At 41.2% G+C, this 15,475-nt stretch overlaps 1 protein-coding gene across 3 annotated transcripts in view; it reads left to right on the forward strand.

Annotated features, from left to right (window-relative positions):
- Positions 1-15,475, forward strand: part of ttc7a (tetratricopeptide repeat domain 7A) — a 52,785-nt gene that overhangs the window by 9,577 nt on the left and 27,733 nt on the right. For all 3 annotated transcript variants that reach the window (XM_061087310.1, XM_061087308.1, XM_061087309.1), the window contains exons 5-16: positions 573-703; positions 1,579-1,703; positions 3,172-3,250; positions 3,807-3,976; positions 5,636-5,699; positions 5,859-5,996; positions 8,446-8,529; positions 9,534-9,638; positions 12,184-12,301; positions 12,954-13,011; positions 14,036-14,108; positions 14,206-14,366. In XM_061087310.1, coding sequence (XP_060943293.1) covers positions 573-703; positions 1,579-1,703; positions 3,172-3,250; positions 3,807-3,976; positions 5,636-5,699; positions 5,859-5,996; positions 8,446-8,529; positions 9,534-9,638; positions 12,184-12,301; positions 12,954-13,011; positions 14,036-14,108; positions 14,206-14,366 — 1,306 coding nt within the window. The remainder of the gene's footprint in view (positions 1-572; positions 704-1,578; positions 1,704-3,171; positions 3,251-3,806; positions 3,977-5,635; positions 5,700-5,858; positions 5,997-8,445; positions 8,530-9,533; positions 9,639-12,183; positions 12,302-12,953; positions 13,012-14,035; positions 14,109-14,205; positions 14,367-15,475) is intronic.

Consider the following 15,475-nt stretch of genomic DNA (forward strand, 5'->3'; position numbering starts at 1 on the left):
AATGACATTATTCTATGAACAGATTTTTAAAGATTTTTAAACTTGCCAAGAAAGGGAAACAATTCTTAGTGTAGTTCGTCCTTGCAGCTCATTTCAAGTATGTCATACAGGAAAGCCTGAGGCAGACTCACCAAGCTCTGTTCGGGTAGTTGGGATCTTGAGAAATGTCTCAGATTGTGTATTGTAGGTATTAAAACAATTAAGGTATCTGCAACTTCAATAATCCCTTTCATGACATTTTACTTTTTCACCAACAACATGTTCTCACCCCTGTCCATTAGTTTGTTGGTGGGTTCAGCAGGGTATTAAGGGACAGATCCAGGAATCACTTTCTTAAATATTGTGAGATATGGCAGGCTTTTTTGGCATGTTCACCGATTTCCCAGTGAATAATTCATTGATGTTGATTGGAATTTTTTTTTTATTGAATCCAAGGGGACTGGTGGGCCTTGGCGGAGCCATGTGCTTCACTGATTGCAGTAGCTTTTAAATAGAATATCTTATTGTATTTATGAATTACCACCCTTGCTGGTGGGGGACAGCAGGTGATGGTAACATCCTTGTGTTTTCAGGTTTGTCTCTGGACCATCAGATTGTGTCTTCAGTGTCTCGGGTTCGTCTGTCAGAGAGGGAGGAGGAGAGTCTGTCCTGTTACCTCAGGGCCTGCGACGCGGCTCTGTCCTTCCTGCAGGAGCTCGATAAGGTGGAGTTATATACATGTAGAGACATGTCAGTGTGTTTATGTGACTGTATGTTTATGTGGGGTCAGTAACACTGAAATTAAAAGTGTATAATGTGTGTTTGCATAAATTAAGTGCAGTTTATTGACAGAGGAGTTGTGTTAATCACTTATATTGTTTTCATTCATTTTTTATTTGAGTGTATTTATTCTGTAGTATATATGTGTAGGGTTTGTGTATTTATATTTAGTCCTCCTACATTTCTTGACAAGTAATAAGTATTCAGTATAATGTAAATAAACTAAGGATGGTTGTATCCCCAGCGAAAATACAACTTTTTTTAAGATTATTATTATTGTATAACAAAATATCTGATGAAAAGCTTATATTTAATGTTTGTTTGCTGCAAAGTTGCTTTTACAAATCAACAAAACATGCAGATTACTCATTAAAATAAAATATACTATATACTATAAATATACTATATACTTTGCAGTTATCGTTGATATTTTATTTTCAGATGTTATAGATTAAACAACACAAAAGATTGAAGAGTAATTAAAAAATCTGTGTCTTAACCAAACTTTAACATGAAAGCACTGCTTGCATGTTGATGCACCAGTAGTAATAACATGATAATAAGTGGGCTCATTATGCATCATAAGTGTTTTAACTTTTGACCTTTTATGTTTTGTTGCCTATGCTTACTGGTTTAAAGTTGGTAGTGACTTTATCTGGTGAAGAAGTTTTTCACACTGAGACGATACAGTATACTGGAGCGTGATAAAAAAAACAAAAAAACCTTAGACATTAAATGCTTACTCCTAACTTTTTTTTATTTTTATTAATGTCCACCTGACTGTAATGAATATAAACCTTATTGTGCATGTATTTACAGACAGTAACCACTCCCCACACTAAGACATCTAAAGCCAATCTGCTGCCTCCACCTGTGGATATGGACCTGGGCTATTTCCTGCAAGCTGCACTACAGAGCGCTTACATTTGTCTACTGCGCAGGGGGTGAGTCGACAAATGCAACACCCAACACATACCCAGTGTCTGTCCATGTTCTCTGTTGCTCTCCAACGCATTTTTCTGCTCTGTTAAAAGAGCTTTTTATCTTCACTTTTTGTAATAATCTTTGAGTTTAGTTACATTTATTTGATTTATTTGAGTTTACTCCAAAATCAAAAAAAAAATACACTTATATACACATTCCATGAATGAAAAAAGAGCAGGAAGAAGAAGAATCTCCCTACCTGCCCCTTTCATTTAAATAACATTACATGTAAACAGATGTCCTTTCTTTTTACAAATCACATCACAAATCATTCATAAATTAAATAAACATCATCATAACATGTATATTACTCAATAAGATCGTACTGTCATTAGTTTCTTCTATAAATGTATTTGTTTAAAAAAAAAATGAATAAATGTAGATTTTTACTTGAAGATGTCAGGCAACAAAATAATCACCTATTTTTCAGTTTCAATGTGACGGAAACATGTAAATATTAAAAACTGACCTTTAACCAACTGGGAACCGATAAGAGATTTATCTGAGTTTGGATACATTTTAAGAAAATCTATAGTAAGTGAATGGACCTCTTTAAATAGATTTTCGTGTGGATGGCCTTATGTAATCTCAGACTGATTCATCATAGTTCATCCACCTTTATTTACCTGACGTCACTGGCTATGCAGTATGTTTAGAGGCTGCAGTTTTTGCTGACTCATCCTCGTCTGTGATGCAGGGAACCATCGGCTGTGACCTCCTGTCCTCGTTTTAGAACAGTGAGGAGGAAAAGAAATCGAGCAAAATGCCTCCGGGCTCTGCATGACCCCAGTGCAGGGGAGATGTACTATAAGTATTGACCAGCAGGTGTCAGTGTTTAAAAACTAAAGAAGCATGGATCATGTGTGAGACTGTTGCATACAGCCAGCGGTCAGTTTATCAGGTACAGGACTTATAGAGGTGGCTGTGGCTGAAGGGGTAGAGCGGTCGGTGGTTCGATGCCAGTCTTCCCCATCTGAATGCCGCAGTGTCCTTTAAAACTGTATTGTAAAAGCGCTTTATAAATACAAACCATTTACCATTTGCAGTTTATTAATGTTTCCCTTGAAACTACTTAAATGTTAATTTCTTTGTGTGATCAATTTGGATGCTGTGCTGATGTTGTTAAATTGTATTGTTGCCACTCACAGTTGTTTCTCTACCATCACTGATGTTTATAGGGTGAGGAAAATGTTAGAAAAAAACAACAACCAGTGAGAGTATTGCTTCAGTAAATTTTCATATTTTATGTGGCATCCGTGGCTCTGGGAATGTGAGTGTAGTGTGCAATCAGAATATCACCAACTCCTGTAATACCGAGTTATCTGCTCTCCTCTTCAAAAGCTACTTCTGTGTTTTTATATTTAGGTATTGGTAACAATTTCACAGTCTGTACATCACATTGATATACGCCCCCCCTTTGTATGTTAGTCATCTCGCACAAGGTGCTCACCAGCTGCGTAGGGTGCTCAGGGTGGTGGAGTCACGAGGGTCTCAGAGCTTCAGGAAGGTGAGCTGTCTCTCTCTCTCTCTCACACACACACATACACTCAAACGTATACACACACACACACACACACACACACACACACACACACACACACACACACACACACACACACTCACACGTACACACACACACACACACGTACACACAGCTGCTTAATCTCAATTTGTATACAATATAGCATTGCACTATATTCCTATACTACTGTACTGCTACAACTTCCATCCACATTCCATTTAATGTTTTGGCTTTTAAACTTGGATCCCACTAGTACAATATTACTCTGTTCATAACAATATTTAATGTTCCCACCCTGAGCGTGAGGAAAATGGTCGACATGTCAATATGGTCTATAAGTGTAGGTCAGTAGCAATATGCCAAACTCATCATATGTTTAAAAAAATCTGCTCATATTGCAGTGTTTTTTTTTACAAATTGCATAATTTCCAACCGGTAAGTTTCTTTGGTTAACATGTGATATACACCATAACCTCATCAGCATGACAGTTGTCAGGATTTGAAATAACTCATCAGTTTCTGCCTTGTTGTTGGATCCTAGTCTGCAGGCATGAAGCTGGCGGAGGTGCTGCTGAGCTCAGTGAGTGAAGACAGCTACTGGCCCCCACTTGGTCCTCCACCCTCCGCCTGGCTCCACAGAGAGGGAGCCGCCGCCTCCAAAGACGCCAGCTACCCCACCGTCAGACCACCGCAGCGTTACAGCACGGAGTGGTTTGTGTTTCACTTGTTTTCTTTGGTCTTAGTCTTTAATCAATGACACCTCTTAACCCAAAGGTCACCATTTGAGACACGATTCCAGTCAATTGTCTCTGTAGGAATCAAAGTTTCAGACCAAATGTAGCACTTTAGTCCAAGGTACCAGCCGATCGACAAGAGAACATCTCAATACTTTTGAACTAAAGAATGAGTCATTGGCAGGATGGTGTGAATGAACACACACAGATTTTCTCACATTCCATCCTGCTCTTATCAGCATGATCCAAAACTCAACTTGGACTGATATGAAGCAGCAATTTTGGTACCTGGGAAAATCAATACTACACCAAAAAATATGCAGCCTGCCAGTTAATAAGCAAAGGAAACATGTATTTGACTATTAATCATTAGCCAACAAACCGAAGGTAATGTAGCCTTCTCATTAGTTCACCATGTTTGGTCCAATTTAGTTTGAAATTTGTCTCAGAGTTTTCAAGTTATCAAGAGATGAATGTGGGCTAGACCACAGGCAATGGGCTATCATATAAACCCTATAAAGACATGGTTGTTGCTTCGAAAACCAGATATCTTCATCACAATTTTTCATCAAAGTGCAGCATAATTGTGTTGTATCTCTTATAACTGTGTCATAGATCTGCTTCAACTTGGCATTTAAATGCTTTAAACCACTCAGAGTTACTGTGTTATTGAATGTAGCCCCTCATCTTACTACAGATTGAAACTGAGAAATGTAGGATAGCAATAACTAAGGATAGGCAAAGCATTAGATGACACGGCATAAGATAACAGCCTTACATTGCACCTTATTGCACAAATATATCAGAACATTACACTGCATAGTAGTATAGCATAACATTGCATAACAGAACAGAATGGAAAATGGCATAGTTTACCATAGATAATATAGAATGTCATGTCAAAGTGACATACTTCACATACTATACATATATATTATATAGCAATAAAAATCCCTTTCGCATTCCTGACAAGACGAGACTGGTTATCTGCCTCATTTTGTTGCCTTGTTTCTGCATTTCCCACTTTGTGGGGATCCTGCACTCGTTGTTCAGGCCCTGTGAGCCATACTTAGTCACCGCCACATGACTAATCCTGCCTACACTATCACAAGTGAAGATCTAAATCCATGTCTGAGATTAGAAGGAGAGGTTGAACAGGAGAAGTCACCCCGAGGAAGAGTTGTACTCTTCATTATTGTCCGTGGCTTTTGTCATCGTTGCCTCTTGTGAATAGGCCAGCGTGGTGTCTGGGAAATGTGTCCTTGAACAGGACGCAGAGCTGACCAGGGAGGGGAGAGAGGGACAGAGAGGGAGGAGGGAGAGGGGTGGGAGGGGTAGAGATCGAGGTGAATGTGTGTGTGTGTGTGTGTGTGTGTGTGTGTGTGTGTGTGTGTGTGTGTGTGTGTGTGTGTGTGTGTGTGTGTGTGTGTGTGTGTGTGAGAGAGAGAGAGAGACATCTGAGATAGTGCTGTATAGTGATACACCCAGGGTGGTCCGTGTTATGTTACGGCCCCACAGGTGAGACAGAAACTGGATGCTCCTGGAAATGTACCTCCAGACCAACTGTGTGTGTGTGTGTGTGTGTGTGCGATTGACTTCCTGTTCTTACCATTTCCTGTTTCCTGTGTCCTGGTAGTTGCTTCTGTCCTCAGGACGTGGTAGAAGAGGCAGTGTTGCTGCTGCTCATCACAGAGTCCATGGTGAGCTACACACACACACACACACACTTGCACACAGCTAGCATTTTTGCTTTCTGATGTTTCACCAAATTTCCACCTGGTATCTCAGACCTTCCTCTGTCTTCCTACCTGTTCTCTCGACCCTCCTCTTCATCACGCTCTGTCTCTCTCTCCATCCAGGCCAGTGGCGAAGCGGTGATCAGTCGTCTGCCTGACCAGGCCGAGGCTCGCCAGGCCAGTCTGCAGGATGCCACCTCTGTATATGATCTGCTCACCATCGGCATGGCCAGGAGGGGGCAGTACGCCATGCTCTCTGAGGTGTGCTCACACACTCTTGCACATACTCAATGCTGGAGGTCTAAATAAAAGAGCGATGAGATGTTTTAGTAAGAGATTTGCCTTTGCCAAACTTTTTAATGAATGTGTTTATCCCTTTGAACAAAGGGATTATGTATCTTTTTCTCTTAGTCTCTCCCAGTTACTCTTTGCCTTCCTCTACAGATTCCCTTTTTATTCTTACTTATCTTGCTCCAAATTCCTCCTACATAATCTCACTTTTACGGCTACATCTAATGTGACTGTGACCATGTGGGAAGATGGGGAGGCAGAGGTCAGAGGGGTCATCTTAAGTTAGGTTTGTCCACCTATCTGAGTGATTCATAGGAGGAATCAGTCGTCTTATAGGGAGGACAACACACACACACACACACACACATTGAGGTACCACCTACACTAGTGGATCCGAATGCTGATATATAAATATATATATATATACATAATGCCAGTATGGGCCATTTGTTAAAAAATATATATCAGCCAGTTCGCACCATCCATCAGTGAAGTGATTTATAAGATTCACTGTGACATTAATCAATTCACACCGTGTCTGCTGTAAACTAAAAATCTTTTTTAGGATACTCAAGTGTGTATTAGTATTTTCATAATGCTGGGTTTTGGAGATGAATCCCAATCATTGAAAAAAAATAACATTCAAGGAAAATGTTGAAGGATTGACGGCTGAATGATGTTGAACATCAAATCAGTGGTGAAACAGGTTCAACTGTAGTTAATACAAATGAACAACATCAAAGGTTAAAAATATTGTCGTGCAACCAAAGTCCTGAAATCAGTTAATGTAGATGAATATTATATATCAACTATCACTTTGAGATTTTTATTATATCTGTTATATTGTTGGATTTTTATTACTGCTGCATTATCATGTGAGCACCACAAGAACTAGAGCTGCCTTTGTTAACGGGTTTGCATTGAGTTAAAAGTACAATATGAGTCTCTGAAAAAACGTATAAACATATATAAATATTTATAAAATACTAAATACTAATTGAGTACACCCAAGTGATCAACATTTCGCCACTAACGAGCAGCACATCAACCTGTAGGCTGAACACTGACACAGTTTATTACCACCATTTGAAGTTCATATGGTGAATAGGTTATTAAACAGTTCCCTATATACACAACCAGAGCAGCATGAGAATGAATTCACTTGGCCAACGTTCAACATGCCCTCTTCTATTAGTTCCATTTGGGTCTCTAACAACTCCTGAGGGAAATATCTGGCTCTTTAGCTGCTAAATGTTCCACTATGTTCACCGTCTATTCTCTGGCTTTGTCTGCTGCCTGTTTTTCTTTTTTCATAGAAAACAGAAATGAGACTGATGAGGGAACTGAGGCTAAACCAAAACAGTGAAGGCGTAAAATAGACCTACATCTAAATCACAGAGCTGCAAGATGTTGAAACACAATGTGGAGCAGAGAGGATGAGAGAGTGTCGGTGGTAATTCTCTGGCTTGGTCAAAACATTACACACTGTAACACATCACACATAGTCATTAGACCAAATGAGGATATCAAAATAATGATTAGTTCAGCTTTGAGTTGAGTCAGGGACTTAGGTTTCTGTTCCTGGCCTCCCACTTTGAGTTAACCCTAATGCAGACTCCACTTGTTAACCCTCTACACAGAGGTTAAACTGGGATTTGTAATGGGCCTGGGCCCGATTTAGCAAGGTTAACAAGGGTCAGCGCTGTTATGTAGCAGCTTCATGTGGCTTTATAAAGACCAAGCAAGTATTTCTGAAGCATTACGATTCCTGCTTTGCTTAGCTCATACATTTGGTCTGTTTTAAGAACTGCTCATCTATTCAGTCCTCAGTCAGTCGGATCTCTCAGCGGTCGATAAGTGTGTGTTGGGCTCTGTGCAGCAGGATGTCTTGTTTTCTGCAGGTTCAGTGGTCAGCTGGCTTTCTATTAAGTGCACATTATTTAATCAGAGGATCAGGCAGACCTTTCTCGTGGTTGAGCTCACTTCTGCATGACTGATAACATCTGACTGATTGGCGCTCCATGCCATCCTCTGTTCCTCCACACACACATCAATCACAGCATTATGTACGGACACAGCAGAGTGGGTGGTGTGTGTGGTGACTGACAGGCACTTCCAGCTTGTAAAGATGGAGCCATGGAGGAGCCGCCATTCATCTCAGTACTTTGTTAAGGAGGAAGAATGAGCTTTGAGTTTTTACCAATATGAAAGCAATTTTTAAAATCAGGAAAAGAAAAACTAAAATTAATCTAAAGACAATTTAAACCAAACACTGTGTCTGTTCAGCGCAGTTTCCCTGCTGAAAACTCTGCTTACACATCCTCTTCAACAATAGACACAAATAACATGTATTTGTGTGTGTGCGTGTGTGTGCGTGTGCGTATGTGTGTGTGTGTGTGTGTGTGTGCTTCTCCTCCAGTGTCTGGAGCGAGCCATGAAGTTCTCATTCAACGAGTTCCACCTCTGGCACCAGCTGGGCCTGTCACTCATGGCGGCGGGGAAGGTGAGCTCATTACTCCTTATATATCAGCAACAGACCCTCACACCACGCCACACCCGAAGGAGACATCCATCATCTGCCATTCCTCGTGTCCCGTACACTGCGGCGCTCCTTCCTCACAGGCGTGCAACACATAGCAGTCATAGCTAAGTGTTCAATTTGCTCGGAGGGGCAGATGGGTTACATTTTATTGGGTCTGGACCACAGACTGGATGGTCTGGACCAATCAGGTAGTGCCAAGTAACTGACTGTAACAATAGTAACAATCAGCTAGATTTTTCATCAAAAAGTACACGTTGTGTTGTCCTACAACTTCATTTCCCACCACCATCTACACATGTGAAAAATGTAATAACTGGGGATTCATTTTATATTCATTTGCTGCTATGGGAACATGATGATGAGAAACCTGTGCATTCTTTAAATGGGAGTCCTCAAGAGGAATAAGGAATCGTGTACAATCCTCTCTCTCTTTCTCCTCCTGTCGCTCAGTTCCTCAGAGCATGTGTGTGCACACGTGTACGTGTGTGCGTCCATGTGTGTGACACAGAAATTGATCTGGGTTTCAGAATAAAGTGACACTGCAGATCAATGGAAGCTCTGGAAATAGGCTGCTCCCTAGAAGGAGAAGGGGCCGCCTCACTGTCGTCAGATCCGCTTCTATTTAGGGCCAGCCGAGTGTGTGTGTGTGTGTGTGTGTCTGCATGTGTGTGAGCGCATGTGCGTGTGCACGTGGTCCATTAATGATTGACCTACATGTATTAAGTGACTGTGTGCCTAAATGGGTCTATTAAGGCTGTGTAAGGACAGTTGATGTGTGTTTGATACACTCGCAAAAAAAAAGCGATCCATGTCATCTGTTGCTGCATGATAACTGGCTGCTGTGTGCACATGAATCACAATTTGTCAATGACGTGTGTGTGTGTGTGTGTGTGTGTGTGTGTGTGTGTGTGTGTGTGTGTGTGTGTGTGTGTGTGTGTTTGTGTGTATGTGTGTGTGTCTTCCAGGGTGTTGGCGCTGTATCTGTATTTAAAGAGTGTTCCAGGATGAGACCCGAGGACCCTTCATTGCCCCTGTTGGCTGCTAAAGTCTGCATTGGTCAACTGCACAGGGTGAATACAAATACACACAACACCTAAAGAGTTGTATGTAATGACCATAATATGCTGGTACACACAGAGTCAGGCCTGGGAGCCTGATGCTCACACACACATTGGATGAAGAACTGGTGTTTTTTGCACTTCATTTCCTAGAGATACTTGTAGCTGTGAATCTTCTGGAGATGTGTTTCTGGAAGTGGAGCTGTTTTCCATGTCTGTTCACTCATGTGCTGACTTATATTCCTCTAATTAGAGGATATATATTACAGGATATATGTGTGTGCATTATTCACTATTTATTATAAATCCATCCATCAAGGCAAAATCCTTTAAATCAAACAGTCATCATAACTCATATCCAGATTGTGTCCATATTACGTGATGAGACCTCATAAGTGGACACTGCTTCATTCTAAGGAGTCACTAGAAAGAAAAAGTAGGGATCCATTAGTTTATGTTACATATGTAGTTTTGAGTGAAATGTCTTACTGTCAGAGGGATCCCCGTGAAGTGCACTGCAAACATTCAGTTGCAGTTTGACTCTATTTTGTACTAAGTACTTGAGCAAATGTTAACATGCTATCAATGTGCTTAGCTGGTGAGAACAGTAAACATTATGATGCTATACATCAGTATGGTTCTATAGCACTTATAGTACTATAGAAAATACACATCCTATAGCTTAATGTGTGTATTTGTATTCGTATTTGTATCAAAGAAATTTGATATGTTTTTTTACTGTAATTGGACAGCACATTTTCCGAAACTTTAGCTTTTTACAGTATATCTTTATCGTGTTCATGTGTAACACTGTGCAACCTCATCGTTAACATGGCTACAGACTCTTAACACTGTGTTATTTTGTATTTTAACACAACTCACTGACATGTTCTGCATTACATGGTTTCCAGGCAGAAGAAGTTAAGGTACACATAAAGGTCGACATTCCACAGGATTACAGCCCTGGTAGCAAGGATCCCTTCTCCATCTGGAACTAATGATATATAATCTGCATGTGAATGCAGTAGCACGGACAATCATGTCTGTAATCCATGCATGTTCATTTTCATTTAGTTAGACCTGTCCCCACAGTTTCAGTTAACACGTATAAGATGTTAAGCTGAAAGGTGACATAGTGTCATAGAATTGTGTAGTGCATCGCTGGAGGGTTATACAATATTTTTGCAGGGAAGGTGTGTGTGTGTGTGTGTGTGTGTGTGGGTGTGTGTGTATGTGTGCACGCGTGAAGTCAGAAAGTCATCGCACAGCATCACTGTGTCGCTAATGTTTGGGGATTGACACTGGGGTCACTCAGGCAGATACACATCACTCTGAAGCGTGGCCAGCTTGGATAGTCCTGCTGTTCATGATCTGAGCGTCACAGCAACAGTGGTATTTAGGGTGGAGGGGGGGAGAGAGAGAGAATGAGTGAGGGTGGGTTAGACAGGACGAGAGAGAGAGAGAGAGAAAGGGGTCAGAGATTAGAAAAAAGGAGCTAACGGGCGAATGGAGGGAGCACATCTGTCAGTGGCTGGAGATCATGGCGGGCCGGAGACACTAAGGAGCTTACAGCCTTAATCACAATGGGACACTGTGGCCATAGTGCAGTGGGGCATTACATAAATGGGCCACCATCATCCACCAGCAGCCCCACTGGACAGTCTGGACTGCTTGTTTAGGATTTCTTCATGTTTTTGTACATGTTGGTGAGAATGTGAGGGATGTCTGGGCACCTCTCATAACCAATGACATCAGCACTCACTGAAATGGAAGCTCCTTTTTCAAAATTCCTGAAGAGCAGTTTTGCAGATGCAAGGTTCTCACCCGACAACAGAAACATATTCTTCTTCCTAATCCCCCCAAGTTGTGCATGGTCGGGCTGTGTGTGTCTTGAATGACTGGTGATTGTGTGCTGGCTGTGTGGAGTCAGAGAGAAAGAGACAAAGACGGAACAGAGAGAGAGGACGATGGGAGGAAGAGGAGTATGGATAAGGAGGGAGGGAGGGAGGGAGGGAGTCAGAGCAGTTGGCTCGCTGTTCTGCTGGCATGCAGTCAAAGGCATTACCCCCCCATGCCCACCTACCCACCTGCCTGCCCACCACCGGCAGTACCTCACACGGTGTGACACACTTTTTCCTCGGCTCAGCTCAGCCACACAGCGCCTGCAGTCTACTGCTGTGTGCGTGTGTGTGTGTGTGTGTGTGTGTGTGTGTGTGTCCTTCAGCAAACTCTGCGTTGTCCTTCAGCTAAATCTACTCGGCCCAAACTCACACCAGGCACAGCCATCCACACTCCGTTCCCTGCTGCACTTCAGCTGCATTTGTCTAACAGTACGACTCTGGGGTTTTCCTGTTGCACACCCATGTCGAGTTGCAGCTCCAGTTCCTCACAATGATCCTAGATGATTTTAATCATATCAATTATAGGTCACATGATTTCATGATTATATCTGGATTTGTGTGTGAAGGCTGTTTTCTGTTGGTGATCCTGGAGAGGCTATACACTTTATGTTTGTTTGTGTGTGTTTGTGTGTGCGCGTGTGTATTTGCGCCTCCAGTTTGAGGAGGCAGAAGCTCTGTCCCAGAGTGTGGTGTCTATGGGGGAGGAAGCTGGAGAACTTCTGCCCAGGGCCTACCTGGCTCTGGGGCTCTGCTGCAGTCTACAGGCCTCTGATGGTATGGATACACAAATACACAAACCATCAAACAAACAAATCTGTGACTTGCTTTAAAGGGTTCACACTTTCCTGAAAAAAAACAACCTCTCGTGGTAATGCAAGTAATCACTGATGTCTCGGAGGTGAAGGTGAATGGTTGGCAGTCATTATAGCTTTCTTTTAATTATGGCCTTCTTTCCATATCCTTAAAGTTATCAGATCTTAAATAGTTCAACATTCAATCACTTTCTTCTCTCTAATGGTCAGATTAGCTTGGCGTGAAGACGTTAGGCCTGGCTGGTTGAAAGCCAAAGCCATTTGATCCAAGGTTTACAAATCCACTTGTCAGTTACTCCCAAGCTTCTTAATGAACATGTTATCCTTTTAGTTTAATCAACACACAAACCAATGTGTAACAATGTCCAGTTGAGGTTTTCCTTGTAGTTGTTCATGCCAGAGTACTTTTGGCTGGGACTTCAGAGAGTGTTGTTACTGGTAGGTTGCTAGGATACCAGCAGTACCTGCCAGGCTAGTTCTCCAACCCCGTTGCCAGTATTTACACATATGTGTTTGTGTGTTATGGATCATTTCAAAAGACGGATGACAAATGATCTAGTTTGTTGATAAGGTGATGACTTGTTGAACACGTGTTGCTTCATTTCCATCTACAGCTTCTCTCAAAGCAGATCGGAATGACTTCAACAAGAGAGCGCTGCAGGCTCTGAGCAAGTACGTCCTGGTTCTCTCTGTTTACGGTTTCTCAGTGATCAGATGTCTGTTGGCCTAACTACTGCTAATGAGAAAATGCCAACATGCAAAGCTGTGATTGTGACCATGTTTAGATAGATAGATAGATAGATTACTTTATTCATCCCCGAAGGGAAATTAAGTCGTCATAGCAGCCGGTATATTTGAATACAATAAAATACAATACAATACAATAAAGTAAAAAATATTGAGGTACAAAGAATAAAAACAGAAACACAAGATAAATAGGTAGATAAGGTGCAGTGGCAAGATGATGGTAATAGTACTGATGATATGATGGTAATGTTATTGTTAGACAGTATATAAAAATAGTACAGTATATATAGTATATAATATAACATAATATATATTTATATATGATAGTAATTATACCAATATAGTAGCAGTATATAGTAATAATGGCAGCAACAGTATCTATAATAATAATAGTAAATATAATAATAACATGTACACATGTATAAATATGTGTATATACAAGAATATACAAAGAGTATGATATAATATGATATGATATATAGTAGAGGTATAAATATAAGTATTTGACTATACAATAGATAATATAATATACTATGAGTGTAAGAATATGTAGACAGAGCATGCAAAAGACAATATTATTGTATAAAATGATATATAATATCAATATGGTTTATATTAACCTGCCAAACATTAGCATCCTCTCATTGTCATGATTAGCACACCTTAGTTAACATTAAGCTTAGGTCACCACTCTTGTTAACTATAACATAATAAGTATAATAACACAATATAATATTATATGCATTTATGAATGAATGTAAGTATGTATATATATATATACTGTATATCCAGCCCAACTCGTTTTTTATTATTTTATCAATGGTATTAACTAGCACCCTGGTATTTTTAAATGTGAGTTTAAATGGTAATCAAAAAAGTGACCTATCCTGGTGATATAACCTTTGCTAAAACATATGAAACCTGAGGGACATGTCTCTCTCCCCCTCAGGGCTCACTCCTTGGACCCCCTGGATGCACAGATTGCTATGTACCTGGCTCTGCAGCTAGCACTTGTCCGACAGGTAAAGACATCTGTTGCTTAATCGACAAGTTATTTATCAGAAAACGTTGCATATTGTAAGTTAGATCAGTGTGTGTGTGTGTGTGTGTGTGTGGCAGGTATCTGCAGCCATGGAGCCCCTGCAGGCAGCTTTAACTCTCCATGGAGACGACTTGCACTCCCTCCACCTGCTCACCCTGCTGCTGAGCGCCCAGAAACACTACCGTCATGCCCTGGACACCGTGGGCCTGGCCCTCAGCCAGCACCCAGACAACTTCAAGTAAAACCCACTGAACCATCCCACTCACACACGCAATAAGAAATGTTGGTAAAGGTGTTGGTGAAATGAGAGTAAAGGGCCAAACGATCGCTGTACTTTTTAGACTTTGAATCTGCGTTTTTCACATTTGTGTGTGTGTGTGTGTGTGTGTGAGGGTGGCTCCAGTGAGTGGTGCAGTGAGGCCCCGTCCCAACACTAGTCCTCTCCGCAGGGGTAGGGTGTCTCAGTGCTACTTTGTTGGAGGCTAAGCACACACACACTCAACACCTTATTTAGATGTGCAAGAGTAGAGGCCTGCGTTGCAGTACCTATGCCCCTCATACCCCCTTACCCTTTTAACACTGCAGCTCTGACCCCGGCCCTGGTGCTGCTCTCCTGACAGATCAGAGTCGTTCATCATATAAACCTACCAGTCTGCTACACTAAGCAGGTTAAAACACTTGGCATTTTGAGGCATGTATGGATTTAATGTTTTGCTATGGGACACGTTGAAGGCAGAATGTCATAGCTGCAGGAACTCAACCTGTGTGTTATGGGTGGATATCTCTCAGCATTCATCATAATATCATGTGACTTCAATGACTCAATATAACATTTTGGGCTCAAATTCGCTTTTGAACGTATAGAAAAAAAAAAGATATTTTGTAGGTTTGTTCATTTCTTTCTAACAAAGAATATTTCTAATTATTATCCTTTGGATTATTAATCTTCTGATTTTTATCTCGAAATTGAGTCATAGAGTAAAGCCAGCACAGGTATAGTATACACAGTACAGGCCCCAAAATGTGGTTTAAGATGCTCACATCATCTCACAGGAATGTTTTCAGACAGCCATACTGAAAAGCAGATTGATTGGCTGTGGAGGAAGCGCTATAGCGTAAGAGATAAACACCATTAACTATCCAGGCCAGTTATTGCACACTAACCATAACATGGGAGCATGTTGCATCATCTTTCTGATGCGTCTTCTCTTTCATTTCAAAGCCCAGTAAAGCATTTCATAATGCAACCATTTGGGGTCAGTGTTGGCCTCCACGGTCCCTGCACTCACAGATGGGGTACATCCATACATCAGGAGCGAGAGGAAGAGAGAGAGGAAATGCAGAAAA

The sequence above is a fragment of the Limanda limanda genome, chromosome 15 (genome assembly GCF_963576545.1).
Source record: "Limanda limanda chromosome 15, fLimLim1.1, whole genome shotgun sequence".
Taxonomy (NCBI): domain Eukaryota; kingdom Metazoa; phylum Chordata; class Actinopteri; order Pleuronectiformes; family Pleuronectidae; genus Limanda; species Limanda limanda.